Genomic DNA, 15,510 nt, shown 5'->3' on the forward strand with positions numbered 1-15,510 from the left:
AGCGCTGGGGCAGCACTGTATATGGAGCACACCGTAAGTGCTCCGACAATCTGGCAAACTTTCAGAGGCTATATACCATAAAGTTTTACATATACATGAGATTTCCTGGAACTCATTAACATATGCAAGTGTCTGGTCCCCAAGTGTAGTCGTCTCTCCTGGTGGTCTCTCAGTGGTCTCCGGGGTCTTCTATTGTTGCTGTTCTTTTGTAACTTTCTTTATGGTCCTGCCCATCTCTGTAAAATGAGATTATTCAGTCACCTCCTTATCTCACAACCATCCCACAACCACTCAAGCCTCTTTTGTTAAGGTAAGTATGGCGTTTAAGACATCTTACTTGTTCTTGGGCCTTAACCCTTTCCCACTCAGTGCCTTAGTACACACTGGTTTAAAGGGAACTCACACATTTTATCAGGGCCTGAGATAAAAAGCCATATCACACAAGTATCCTTGACCTGTGTTCCTGTACTGACAATGACTGCTTTTAAAAATAGATGCAATGTTTCTGCTCTAGCTCCTACAGATTGATTATTACAACCTGACCAAGTTCTATGGCACCGTGAAGATAGACACCATGATCTTTGGAGTGATTGAATACTGTGAAAGAGGTTCGCTGCGGGTAAATAATTTTGCAGATCTCCTTCCACCCCCAAATTATCAAATTTCAAAGTAAAAAAAAAAATATCCCTATGTCTGTGTTTCTGGCCCTCATGCAGCAGCTATGGACTGATGGTGGTGGCACTTTCTGGCTCTGAGTTTCCTCTCCCTTGATCAGTTGTCTCCAGCCTTTCCCCAGGTGCTGCTGCAGCTGCCATCTGTTTGATGGTTCTCAGCAGCCAGAGGATGAGGTGAGGTGCAAGCAAGGAAAGTACAGGCAGAGCTCTGCCCAGGCAACAGCAACAGCCGGTATTTGTATCGTGTCCCCTATTGGGAGCATATGGGATATAACATTTTATTTTTGAAGCTGTAGCTGTTGTCTCTGCTGATATCCTTGTGGATCCCACAGTGCCCCCAGAGTGTGAAAGGATAGAAAAAATAATATGTTCGATATTATTAAGGGATAAACACTTTGAGGCTGGAATATGGCAATTCCTGTGTTGTAAGGGACTACAATCCTTCATTTTTGTTTATAAAAAGAAGTGGTAAATTGATGCCTCACAAAAGTTGTGGAAAGACTTATGGTTTATTACTATCGATGTTGTTTCAGTGCTAATCATGAAGTAATGGTGGCATCAACTCTTCTGCAGACACACGTTGTCTCTGCTTCTGAGTTCATACAAAGGCTCTCGTCAGTAGCGGTGGTTTCTGGAACAAATTCACAGCAAGGCAGCAAAATAACAGCTCTCTATATACTTCCCTTGTAAACAGGCATACTCATGGAGGTTTACTTTTAGCAATGGAAATCATAGTGGCTCGAATAACTGCAAGTGAATGGCACTTCAAGATAAAGGAACAGTCTAGTCGGAATTTATAAGGCCATAAGTAAATTGATAGGAAATGGACTGTGAGCATAAAACACAGAAATTCCTTTCCCTTCCTCTTGCACACCTTGCTCATTTCTGTCTCAGCTGTTTTGTTTTATTAAAGACTCAGTGTTAAGAGCAAATTTACAATTTACCTTTAATTTTCAATTTACCATAAAATCCTCTTTTCTGCAGTCCCCACTTCTCTAGCTCTGTGTAAACCTAAAACATATTTTATATTACCTGTTTTCTTAGTCAAGTCCTGCTTCAGTGCATGTACTTCCTGTAAAAAATGAAGGGCTACCTCTTCCAGTTGCTGGTTGAAAGGCTGTGTGATTTAGGTACTCATGTATCATTATCTACTTTTTTCCTGATGTAGGTTAGAACCGTTCTTTTCTTCTCTTGACAGGATGTTTTAAATGATAAAATCTCCTACCCTGATGGCACCTTCATGGACTGGGAATTTAAAATCTCTGTCATGTATGATATTGCCAAGGTAAGCAGGCTGCTGACAGTGTAATGTTAAGCAACCTGTCCTGTCTTGTAAAACTGAGCTTCTGGAGAAGGGCAGCTCTCAAGATCTTTCCTTGCTAAAGCTGTATGCCCTTCCGCTCTTTCCTCCTCTGGGGACAGGTATATGAGGCAGGAGAAGCCAGCAGTTGTCAAACTGTAGGAGGAAATAGGGGCCAGAGCTGGCTTTGGGCTATTTATAAATAAAGAAATGAAGTATGCCCCAAAGAAATGTGACCCAAAGATCAGAGAGTTACAGTCTGTTGACCAGTGGCTCTGATTAGTAGGGCTTGTGCAGTCACAAGACCTGCAAAACACACTGTCCTGTGGCTGCAGGTAAGGCATACAAAGGAAAACTGTTTTTTCAAGTTATGGAATTATTGTAATCTGTATCCAGAGATGGGATCAACTTTTTCTACACAAACTGTTTATTTTGCATCCTGATTTTCTCACTCACTAGAGTCACCAGAGCTATCAATTTCAGGCAGTTTAAAAGGGAAGAAATCAAGACTGTTTTTCAGTAGTTTTCAACAGATGTTTGCATTTTAGGTCCTTGTGGTAGGAAGAATCAATATGCACAGTAAAGGAAATTTTATTCTACATTAGAGACTTGTATATGTTTAGCTGGTAGTTAAAGAGCCTTTATAATTCACAGGTATAAAAATTCATTACATCTCTGCATGTAATGTAGAGATTTAGCTCTGCCTTTTTGTTAGTGCTCAGCTGCTCTCCTCTTCCTATTGCTAGTCTGCAGCTGGGACAGTCCTCCCATTTCCCTACATGCATCAGTTCAGATTTGGTCTCTGTGATGAATGACTCCACTGTGTCTGTTCTAAACATATTGAAAATCTTGCTTTTTATTAAAGCCCTCTTAATCCAAACTGTCACAGTTTGTTGACCTTGTTAATGATTTTCAAGTTCAGTTAACATTCAGCATTAAGTTTAATTTTAAATAGCATCAGTGGAGTTTCTCTTCCTCCTCATAGCATATAAAAAAACCAGGGTATTTTTTAACCCTTGGCAATTCACCTCCAGATATTTCCTTAGAAAATAAGGACCAGTAGCAGCTCTGTTTATTAGAAGGAGAGAGAAATCCTGGTCCCTCTGAAGGGAGTGGCCAAATGCCCAGGGACTGCACTGAGACCAGGACTTAACAACTAGTCATTCACTGCACTGTTGGTGATGGGGACATGGTGTCTGAGGATGGGTGGCACACCACATCTGTTCTGTGGAATGGCTCCTGACCATTACTAGCCATATTAGTAGAGACAGTTCACAAAATCTTCCTGAAAACTTGTACGTACCTAGGAATATCAGGAAACTTACTGTTATTTGGACGATCTGCCAGCCTCTCCTATTCCTTGATCTGACACTGTGGTGAAGCTTCTGGGACCTAGACATTTCCATGAAGTTCTTGTATCGCTTTTCCCAAACAATAAGTCTCCCAACCTCCAGGCACCCTATTTTTACTCTAATGGCTTCTTGCTTTACATAAGTCACTTCATAGCCCTTCAGCTCCAGTTCCTCTCATCTTAGTATCTGCCCTTTTAAAGTCCAGTCCCAGCTCTTCAGGCTGTTAAAATCCCTATTACCAGCTCCTGCAGTTCCTTTGCCTTCTGTTTGATACACTTCTTCCTCTCCACACCACCACTTCCCTACATGCTGTTTTTACTGTTGCCCAAATAGTTCTTGTACTTTGTGTACTCTTCATCTGGTTGCTGCATCAGTGTTTCTGAACAGAGGCTGGATCCTTTCTGTCCCCTGGTACAGCTAGCTGAGCAGTGGCTGTTCCTCGAGTAGCCCCTAGTCCTCTAGAAGAGATGGGGAAGGCAAAAGCAAAGGGGAAGAAGCCCTAAATCTGCCCTATTTACCCTTTTTTTTCCTTTGGTTTTTTTCCTCTTTTTTTTTTTCTCTCTCTTTTTTTTTTTTTTTTTTCTTTCTCTATCTTTGCTATCTCTAGGTCTGATGGCACCACCTGTAGCTACATGGATTTGGCTACATGTGACCAAAGAGCTCTGATGAAAGCTCTGCTAAGAAGGAATTGCAGTAATGAAGCCTTACAGTTATTAGTGCATACACTGTCGTTGCAACGCTATTTATTAAATGAGGCGCTGCTGCAGGATATTGTGCAAGGGATTGTAATATTCTTGCATTGTGTCAGTAAAAAAGTTCTCAGAACTAAAGCTTCAGAGTTTCAGCATGGAGGAATGCTTCAAGGATTTAGGACTACTGCACTGAAAGTCATTATTAATTTTTAAAATCACATGGCAGATTCTTAATACGTTCTGTGTTTTCAGGTAGGTGGAAGGAAAGAGACTAATTTTATCAGGTACATCTGTATAACTTCTGCCTCCGGAAACTGTTAACAAGAAAGCCCTGGTATAAGCAAATCAAAATTACCTTTGCCTGCCATTTGATACTGAATCTGATTGGGAATTCTGCTGCAGCAATGGGTATATTTCCTGGCTGATGAAAGCAGGATCTGGAAAAAGGCACAGCTGGAGGAAATAGGACATAAAGCAGGCAAAACATCCTGGATAGTGTCATCAGGGCTGCAGGATAAAAAATGCTTAATCAAGAAATGTGTTCCTTGGATATAGCATGCACAATCTCAGCAAATTTTGGCATGGTCTAGATAGGTCCAGGGTAACCAGTCCAGCAACATTCTCCAGGGATTGCATCTCTTGCAGACTGCTCGTGTCTCAGACATATATCTACTGTGCCAAAACCTCAGCTCATGTCTTAGTGATCTCTTGTAGCATTTGCTGATCCATTCCCAATTACAGATATGCAGTTATTTGGAGAAAACCCAGCCTGTCATACAGTGTATTCAAGTCTGTCTACCAGTTGTCTTACAAGAGGATGAGCTATACATGTAGGAGTCTAAGTGGAAGACCATTCAGAGAAGAAACTAAACAGATATGACATACCTGTTCTGGCTTCCACAGAATATAGATTGTGCTTCATATACTGAGCTACAGGGAAAGACAACTATGGGAAGAAAAACAACCAGCAATAGGCTATAAGTAGGTGTCAACTTAAAGTAGTTTAGAAGAGAGAGATGAAACAATAAATAATAGCAAGAGGGTGCAAATTAGCATACCTACTCCCTTCTCCAGTTTACGCCCACTTACTAATGTTCTTTTGCTGCTGTGCCTCAGTGCTGCCCCCTTCTCATGTATTGCACCGTATTCAAGTGTTTTAGACAAATGAGATAAATTCAGAGGTGATGAGTAAAAAGGGGCAAACTACACACCTTTGTATACCTGTGTGTGTAGTGACTCAAGAGTCTGAATTCAGCTTAGGAAATAATAGCTGAAACTGCATTGGCCAGTCCTCATGGTGCCCACTTCTGAGTTTAGCTCATGGATAGCTGATATGTATTGACTAGCACAGGGAGAACTATAATTAGTCAAGTCAGAAGAGATCTTTATGATTGTCTGTTCTGATCCCCTGCCTTACATAAGCCCTAGTGCATCACCTAACACACTCTGCATTGACTCCTTTTTAGTCCTCTGCTTTGCAGAAGAGGGTCTGCTGCAATGTTTCTGAACCAATCTCTGGTGTATGGTAATCTTCAAAGATGAGACAGACATAAAGAGCAATTCCCCTTACACCTATGGTGGCCATTGGATGAAAAAGCAGTTAGAAGCACTTTTTTTTAGCGTGACATTCCAACAAATCTGTACTATATTTATCAAAAGCGTGTTTATTGTAAGTGAAATCAAATTTTCTGTGGAAGGAAATTATTTTTCCTAATTGCTTAATTGTGTTCTAATCTCATAAAAACCCAAGATGCTATTTCAGACTTTACGTTAACTAACAGGAAGGATGGTCTTCCATGACATGATCCTTCTAATGATCCATCTCCTCATTTCTTAACATTGACTGTTACTGTCGTCTTGGAAAGTCTGCTCTGCAAAACAATATTTGTTTCCCTCCATGATGGGGAATTGTGATTTATGGATATACATTGCTGATGAAGACCATTTAATTATTTGGACAGATATTCCACTAATATTTTACATTCTTGTTGAGTCTAAGAACAGCTGCGTGTCTCACACATAGTCTTGCTTTCTTCCTCTTTTATTATCAACCACAGGGGATGTCCTACCTGCACTCAAGCAGAACTGAAGTCCATGGTCGACTCAAATCCACAAACTGTGTAGTAGACAATCGCATGGTAGTGAAGATCACTGATTTTGGCTGTAATTCAATTCTGCCTCCAAGGAAAGGTAAAAACAGTACCCAACTGGGCTCCCCTTCATGGTTTACAACCAAATGGGATTTTCTTACATTCATAGTCTAGTAGGGCCTAGTTACATCTTGTACACAGTACAAAACATACAATATGATTTTGTTTCTTGTAGCAGCCATCATACAAACGATATCTGAAACCCCTGTCTTAAATAACAAAAAGATTTTTTAGCAGGTAGAGAAAGAAATTAGGCAGTGTAGATGAGGAGGAAAGGAAAGGTGAATTTTCATCTTATAGTTTAGAAACAGATTTCATGTGGCTGAGATGCAAGAAACATTTTCAGCATCCAAGGCCTTCATATAAACAGCTCTCTTCAGCAGTAATGCTGAACTTGTGTGAAGGAAAAAAGAAGTACCACAATCTTGTCATTGATCAGATGCACATGTTACCACAATGCTCTGTGATTTAATTTAAATATTAACTCTTGTGACTCTGCTCATCCTTAAAAAATTTGTAATGATATGCAAAGATAACCTTAATGTTTTTCATTCCTTATGTAGGAATTTAGGAATATGTGTTAAATTAGACTGGAATAATTTAACAGCTTTTATTTACATTTTCTATGAGATGTCATATTCATAGGACATTTTTGTAAAATAGAGCACTCCTACTCATCTTTTCCTTCTTACTTGATCTTGAGTGAAAAGATGAGCCCATCTGAATCTGTGTAGTAGAGCTTGGGGTATAATAAACACAGCACTGTGCCGTAACTGCAGCATATGACCTGAGAAGAAACTGTCATTGCAATTGGGTTGAGAGAAAATTTTTACATTCAGATACAAACATGCTCAAGAGTAGCTATTAGAACATAAAAAAAAAGAGTAAGAAAAGAGCACTGAATGTAAATGCTCTATTCATTCTTCATTTTACAAATTTCATAATTAAGTTTATATTATTATTATTACATTGTAATGTATTTCTCTTCTTTGATTGCTTGTAAGTGGCCTTAAAATTTCTGGCTACTAGAATTCTTTCCTTGAAGAAAACTCACTGTTTCACAAGAGATCTACAGATGCATTGTGGCTGGATATTGCAGCCTGATATCATAACACCGTCTTCAGGGTCACTGTGTTCAGGTCACTGTTATGACACATCACCAGCATGTCATAACAAACTGTCGTATCATTCTGGTTTTGAGGCACAATGGTGCACTAGAAATGCAGATTAATAATTTATGTAGAAAGTAAGTCCTTATGAGCAGGTAATATTATGTCAGGCTCAAAAGCACTTGAGAATTATTTCAGTAGATTCATGGTATCAAGGCTGCTGGGAAATATTACAGTCCTCTCATCTGACATCTTGTATAACAAACTCCATGCATCTAGCTCAGCTTTTTTTGTTTTTTTCTTTAATAGCACTGGCATTCCTTGGTCTTCTACAAATGCATAGGCTATTAAGCCCATGAAAGGTAGTTAAATAAAGCAAGTTCAGTGCTGACAACCATAACTTTTCTGGAGGTGGAAAATAGTAGGGTCAGCAAATCCCAGACAGTTGAAAACTACCACATCAGGGTTTATCTAACCTGTATTGATGTCAGCTTCTCAAGAGAAACATTAAAGTAGGAAATAAACAGTACCATTGGGCTCTGGGTTTGATATGGAAAGAGTAAAAGGAGATACCACTATAGCAATGGATGCTCTGAGAAGGCTCACCCTTTTTGAATTACTTCTCTCCCTTTCCCCTTTATTTTGTCCCCTATTGCTCTCTGGATCTTCAGACCTGTGGACAGCTCCCGAGCATCTCCGTCATGCCGATGTATCTCAGAAGGGTGATGTGTACAGCTATGGGATCATTGCTCAAGAAATCATCCTACGCAGGGAGACCTTCTACACTGGACACTGCTGGGACAACAAAGGTAAATCCACAGATTTCTCCTCCATTGCAGCCTTCCAGGTTGGTGTAGCTGTAACTGGCCCATTCTCCACATTTTGTGAAAGGCATTGTCTCTGATAGCTGCTTGAACTGCTGCTTCTTTCACTGTGTGATGAATGAAGAGCTTGTTTGAAGGATCTCAGTTAGTGTCCTTATTTTTTCTGCAAATAAAGTTTGCACTGAGTTTTCTTGTCTTTTCTCCTCCCTCCTCACCTCGGTTACATCATTACAGAAGTTAACATTATACAATGCTGTCCAGACTCACTGTAACATTCAAAGGCCACAAAGTTTTTTCTATTATGAGTTGTGCACATGTAATAAGTCACTCATATTAGGCATTGTAAATCAGCAATGTCAACAAAAATAACAAAAAAGCAGCATGACACAAGAACAGTTGGCATTTTAGAACTGGCAATTAGACTTTATTCAAGCCTGTCAAAATTAACTTTAGTCATTTAACTTCTGTCAGAAAAAAGCATCTCCTCTGTAGTGCACCCATTAAACTCCATTTTGTGCATTTTGTGACATTGTTCGTGAATGACTAACTGCCCAGGTAATCCCAGTTCCCAGAATGCAGGCATTACTATATATTAGAACTGACATAAAAGCATGTGTGGGTTTGGGATTTTTCTAGTGACAGTTACCAACAACAAGTCTAGACATTGCCTTTACCTCTGAATCATTCTGATAGATCTGCCTCACATTTGTTAAAACATCTAGAGCAGCAGCTGGACAGCCTAATAGCTCTTTTCCTGAGTTATATTTGAGAACAACTTCTGGGGCAAGTTCATCATCCTACATTATCTCAAATTTATGTTCATATTTGAGGAAACACAGTATTTCACATCTCAAACTCCTTAATATAAATATAAACCTAAAACATATTAGATGTGCTTCTTCCCCTTCAAGCAAATTCTTTGGACTCCATGCTTAAGATAAGGTAGAGAAAATAAGTCTTTCCTTTTTCTTGGGAAGAGGCAGGCACAATCCTCATGAATGCAAGGATTTAAAAAATATCACAAAAATAGATAAGGGAATGAAAAATGCTTTTCCTTGCCCATTTTGACTTGCAAAACAAATCCATAGCAAACTACACTTTTTTAACTGCGCTGAGCAGTTGCAGTCTTTCTGTGTTATGTTAATGGTTATTAAGTTAGCCTCAGACAGTGTTTCTGGGCTCTTCTGAGGTGTGGTGGCATCCTCACTGCTTTTTGACCCTGGCTGTCACAGTCACGATCTGGTTCCTTGTTTCAACATTGACCTGTTTCTTAACACTGCATTTTGTCATTTTAGAAAGACTGTCCCTTTCAAATAGCATTAGGTTAATCCATCCAACTGAAAAACTTTTTAGCACCTTTTAGCACCTCTAGGTGCTGTTGTTGGAGATGGTCACATATATCAGCACGTTTAGTAAGACAGCAATAAACTTACTGAGCCTGAAGCCTGTTTGGTAAGTCTGGATGCAGTGTAACTTGAACAAAAATCTGCTTTGTGAACTTCAGCTGAAATTTCAAGTTTTCCATTCAGTGAGGAGGGTGGGTTTCTCCCCAGAGCTTTTTCCTTAAAAGCATTAGTAGATGCCTAAGATATATATTGCTGATCTAATGGATTCTGGTATGATTTTTGAATAGGCAATTTGAGTAAATGCGTTCAGCCTAGTTTCAGCAGTTCATCAAATGTCATGTAACAGAAAGGAATGAGTGTTATTATATATTGCTGAAGTGGTTCCTCATTTAAATGTCTGGATTCATTCATTAGCCAAGATGAGGCAGCAAAATGGTGGACCATACTCATGCAAACACTTTTGAATTTTTTTTGTGGCATCATCTAATTTAGGAAGAGAGTAGCTCAAACTCGGGATGACCATTTACAAATATCTAACATAAAAAAAGGGAAAGGGATACCAAATTAGAGTCAATGGTAAAGGGCAAAGAAATGTCCCTTTTGCATGTTAGATTAATTTGTTTTTTAAGTCTCCTGCAGAAAGTCTCTCAATGGCTAGGCTATCAGAATTTAATCTCTGCAATTTATAAGACATGACATTGTTATTTCAGGACAACTGATATAACCGCTTCGCCAGGACTTCACTGGCAGTAGCAAGGACTGTGTTCAGATTTTAAAAGAGTTGCTTAAAAACCCCTGTACTTAGCCTCCATCCACCAACTTAGGAAAATTAAACTCAGCTTCCAGGTACTCAGTGAGACAATTTGCTCAGCCTGCAAATATGTATAATCAACTTAACATAAAATAATGTTGCTACTAATGAGAGAAAAGAAGTCCCACAAAGGCAATGGGCATACAGAACTGGATTTCTAATGTATAGAAGTAACTAGGTCATAGTTCTCTTCACTGACTTTTTTGCAAGACAGCTGTTAGGCCAGCTGGTTGCTCCACTCTTCTGCAGAAACACCTCATTTGCTGCTCATATTGTGAAATCTTGTCATGTACCAATGCTCAGTTCAAGCTGCCTCCTTGTTTCACTGCTTTATGCCACTGGCTAATTGCAGTGTTGCTAACAGTTGCTGTTACTTCCGCTATCAGGTGTATGCACAGTGTGGAAATCCAACACATACCTCTTGTATACATGAGACTTACACAGATTCTTCTGTCTCTTAGCCCACAGAAGTCTTCTTAGGAGTCTCTACACTCCGTAGCATGTGGGGGACTCAAGTCTGCTCTTTCTCTAGTCTGTAATTTCTGTACTACAAAGCTGGAAGCTGCTGCGTCTTTTTAAGGTGATCATGAACACTTGGCATGCTTAGGCATCCCTAGCTGCTCTAGACTTGCACATACCATCACAATTACAAACCCTCCTCATCTCATTATATGCTTCCTTCAGTAAAATTGTGTCCCAAACATAATCAGACATTATTAATAAATGTATTTCATCCTTGTTCACAGATCTCTTTCAGTTTCTCTCCCTCAAAGGTAAAAAATTGCTTGTCTTATTTAACTCCCTCTGGAACTCTTGAGGTCTGGAGGAGAAGGACAAAGACATTTTTGCTTTAGCTTTCACTTACTGTGCTTAAATTGATTTGTGCAAATGCAGCCTGCATTCTGATCTGTTCAGATTCCAAATAACTTTCAAAGAATGGGTTTCATGAATAAGAGGACAAAATGAGTTAACAAATGCAGTGTTTTTAAACAATATACATTAATAGCCTAGTTTTAAGGAAGCTGAACATCTGCAGGATGAACTGCTGTGATAAAAATTGTATGTCTCCACACTTTTGATGAAGTCACAATGGGCTTTTCACATTGTTCTTTACTATAGCTATATACCTCATGCTGAGAGGCACACTAATAATGCCTAACATTCATTTGGGAAGATGCTATAACTGTGTCTACCATGATCAATAAATACTCATGTATATTCCTATTCATTTTGCTTTCAGGGGCATTCAAGCCAGCTTGTTTTGATCTTGTGACATTTAGATATTTAGACATTATTAAATATCACAATTAGACATTGTGATATTTAGAAAAGCTCCAAAGTTGAAATTTGTATCAAAATGAGAGAACTGTCTTCAAGGCTTCTGTTTGTACAGTAACTTGTAGCATCATAGGATGCTATCTGCAAGCAGCATCCTTCTTGTGGTTGTTTTTTTTGTTTTGTTTTGGTTTTTTTTTTTGTTTAAACCTTCCATCTTTTTCCTGTGTTAGAGAAACTTTACAGAGTGGAGAGTGGCAAAGGAGTGAAGCCTTTCCGACCAGACCTGACCTTGGAAACAGTGGGAGAAAGACAGGTGGAAGTAAGCTATTGATTAACTAAGCCATTTTCTGGGTGAAGGGCAGAAGTCCTGGCCAAACTAGAGGTCATGATCATGGGAAGATGAAAGCTATGCACATTTTAAGCCAAATGCCCTAATATCATGGGAAAAAAACAGTATTCTATAGTTGTTGCCAGTGAAATTAAATACAACCTAAGAAAAATTATTTCACTGGAAAGAAATGGACACTTACATGGTGCCACTCTTCTGACCTATTTTAGATATCTTTCAGGTGGGATGAATCACACCTCTTTCCACTGACTATATACCCCTAAGGCTTCTTGCTCCAGTGAAAATGACTGTACTGTAGACGTCCACATATTCAGCAATGAACCCCATTATTTTTGGCTAAATCACCAGTTTTAGAAAATTCCCAAACTCAAGATACTGGAAATATAATTACACAGCATTTAGCTCCATGTCAATAACTGTATCTGCATATCATGTCAATAACTGTATCCAGCTGCAAGACTGGATCCATTTACTTGGCTTTCATTTATGCATTGCAAATTCAAGTTAAGATCATGTTGCTAGTCACCACAGAGTTAAGTTTAAGATGCCTGCAGTGAGTGTCCTAACCATAGATTCAAAACGGTTAGTCACACATTTTAATATGTTGCCAGTCAAGAGTAACCGGAAATTCCTTAATGAACCAGTGCTGTTTAGCACCATTATCCTTCTATGTCCCTTACTCAGGTGGACTTCCCTTAAATTTTTGTTTGAAGGTGTATATGCTAGTGAAGAGCTGCTGGGAGGAAGATCCGGAGAAAAGGCCTGACTTTAAGAAAATCGAGAGTACTCTGGCTAAAATTTTCAGGTGAGCAGCAGGAGTACCATTTTTTAGAAGGTTCCAAACTCCTCCTAAGTATTAAAAAACTCGTATTTTTAAGTGTGTAAGCCGATGTGATTATGATTCAGTCAGTGGAAAAACTGAGTGTTTTCACTTAGATCCTCTTCTGTTCTTTGGTGGCAAAGTAGGCAAGCATGTGTGTATGTATACGTACATGTGTGTGCATGAGAATCTATGCATGTGTTAGCTGCGTGAGGGTAAGACAATCACTATACCTCAGATTGGTACATTGTGAAAGTAGCAAGCTGGATAGTTAGAGATTTAAACGATTCAAGTAATTCACCCCCTGTCTCTAGTTGAGAGTTGGATAGTGACTCATGTCATCCAAGTTTCAGGAAACGAACGCACATAAATGTTTGGAGGATGATTAGAAAGTTTGGATGAGCTGGGTTGTGCCATAAATGAGTTTGGATGGTCGCAAATTAAGCTGACCAGAAGTGCTGTGTTATAACTCACCAGAAATATTAATTACAGAGTTTTGTTGGTATAAAGTTGTGGGATAATAAGGGCCATAGTTGAATAAACCCCGTGGGGTTATACAGGCCTTTCACCTGGACAGTGCTGCATTGTTCCTGCAGAGTTTGGTCTGAATTAATTATTTCAATGTCCAGCCAGTGAGCTTTTAATCAGTTCTCTTGGGAAATTGCTCTCCAATTTTTAAAGCTTTTCTCATCAACAAACCCCAGCAGTACTCACACAATTTTATACTTTACGTGGGCAGAAGGACAACTGCACTAAGCATAACTGAATGTATTGACTGAATAATCCTACTGCAGCTGAATAGAAAGATGTCCTGGTTCAGCTCCTAAGCCTCCATTCTACAAAAGCAAAGAGTTTGCCTCTTGCCACATGCAACACAGTGTTTTCCTCATGGAGGCTCTAAGATGGTGCATCCCTGACATAAATATTTGTATACAGTAAGAGTGATTTTAAGGTCCAGTTGGATACAATACTAATCTAACTGTTAGTCAGCCTGGCCCCATCTACTTTCAGACTGATTTGGTGAGTGCAGGTTGGCCAGACAAACAGGGGTTGTGAGTGGCTTGTTACTTACTGTACTTCTGCTTCCAGGAGTTAGTAGGCTGGAGTCTGCAGGATCTTGTGAGTAAAACCAGCCCAGGGGCTGCTAACTCTTCCATTGAATTGTTCCATCTTCTACACAGGCAGCCCCAAATTGTCTTAATTCTTCTGGCTGAAGTCTCCTTTTAAACGTTATATACATTTTTCTACCTACTATCTTAGCTTCCTCTCAGGATTTGAGCTTATCAGTTACTTTTTACAAATGAATGTTCATGGATTACCCAAGGTAACCTGGAGCTGACCTGATGTTAGCAGGGCTAGGTGATTTAAGGGTGCTTTAAGAATTACCATCTCCAAGTGACAGGCATGGATCACAGACTTTCAGTTCGTATACGTAAGCCCTCCAAGCAAGAAATGGAATGATGCACTTGAGGCACTTTGTATTCTAACTACATGGAAGCAGTTTTCCAGCTACACTGGAGAAGTTTTCTGTTGCTCCTTTTTTGTCTCTTTTTGACTTTCAACAATGTGCTTTCATCAACCTTACTTGTCTCCTGAGTATTTCTGTTATTCATAGTAACTACCATGGCCAGACAAATGAAAGCTACATGGATACCCTGATCAGGCGTCTACAGCTGTATTCCCGGAACCTGGAGCACCTGGTGGAGGAAAGGACAGAGCTATACAAGGCAGAGCGAGACAGAGCAGACAGGCTTAATTTCATGTTACTTCCAAGGTAACTGGCCAGGAAGATTTTCACTGGCATTTTATTTACATATATCGTCTGGTTCTTGGAGAGTGGGGTTTGGGATTAACGTTAATCTTCTATTTCCTTCCCCTCTAATCTGATCCTGCTAGGAAGGAAAGAAGAACAATCTGTCCCTGAGGTCTCCACCCTATGGTGGAGTTTCATGTCAAGATGGTACTGGGACCTGTTACTTTCCTCAGCCTCTCTTAATGCACAGGATCCTCCTGTCCAGCACAAACCTCTTTTTTCACTGCCCTCCTGGGAACACACAGATGTACAGTGATCCCACATCACAGAGTTCTGCTCCAGCACCTTGCTATGTAGAAAGAGTGACTCCAGCTGGAGAGCAGGAGTGCAGTCCAACTCCAGGCTGGGATTTAGCAATGCAACAGAGAAACTGAGGTGGTCTGGGCCAGACTGGGCTAGACGGATGCGTCAGGACAGGACAAATATTATTGATATTATAATATTGGTAATATCAGTGATTTTGGTATTGCATACATTTGGAATAGTAAAACTACCCTTGTATGTCACTACTAGTTTCAAGGGTATTTAAGTAGTCAGAGTATTGATTTTATGACTCTTCTTAAAAAAAATCTGTTCAATTCACTTTTGGGGAAAATTTGAAATGAGCTCATTGCGTGCACCATCAACAAGGAATCCATGTTTCCTTTCTCACACTGTTGTTCCTGCCACTCTATAATAGTTTCATTGTAGACGGAACACAGCATTGTGCAACACCTATAACCTTCTCAGTCTCTCAATTATTCTCCTCAGATACCTCCACTAGGAACAGAGATTTTCCTGGATTTAGAAATGCAAGAAAATTAAGGTCCCTCTGAACAAATATTGACTGTCATGGTATTGAATCTTTGTTCCATGAAATTATCAGACTACAATATCTCATCTGAAATCAGGATGAGGCAACGTAATTATCAGGATGAAATTACTTCTGTGCTAGTGAAACAGAAAAATATGTCTGTTTTTACTTATCATGTAGGTAGAATGTAGGTCTACAG

The 15,510-nt window shown here is 39.6% G+C and overlaps 1 protein-coding gene across 1 annotated transcript in view; it reads left to right on the forward strand.

Annotated features, from left to right (window-relative positions):
• Window positions 1-15,510, forward strand: part of GUCY2C (guanylate cyclase 2C) — a 48,324-nt gene that overhangs the window by 26,627 nt on the left and 6,187 nt on the right. The window contains exons 15-21 of the mRNA XM_014281647.3: window positions 515-619; window positions 1,873-1,959; window positions 6,076-6,208; window positions 7,949-8,086; window positions 11,767-11,855; window positions 12,599-12,690; window positions 14,321-14,479. Of these exons, the coding sequence (XP_014137122.1) occupies window positions 515-619; window positions 1,873-1,959; window positions 6,076-6,208; window positions 7,949-8,086; window positions 11,767-11,855; window positions 12,599-12,690; window positions 14,321-14,479 (803 nt within the window). The remainder of the gene's footprint in view (window positions 1-514; window positions 620-1,872; window positions 1,960-6,075; window positions 6,209-7,948; window positions 8,087-11,766; window positions 11,856-12,598; window positions 12,691-14,320; window positions 14,480-15,510) is intronic.

This window comes from Falco cherrug, chromosome 5 (assembly GCF_023634085.1).
Source record: "Falco cherrug isolate bFalChe1 chromosome 5, bFalChe1.pri, whole genome shotgun sequence".
Taxonomy (NCBI): domain Eukaryota; kingdom Metazoa; phylum Chordata; class Aves; order Falconiformes; family Falconidae; genus Falco; species Falco cherrug.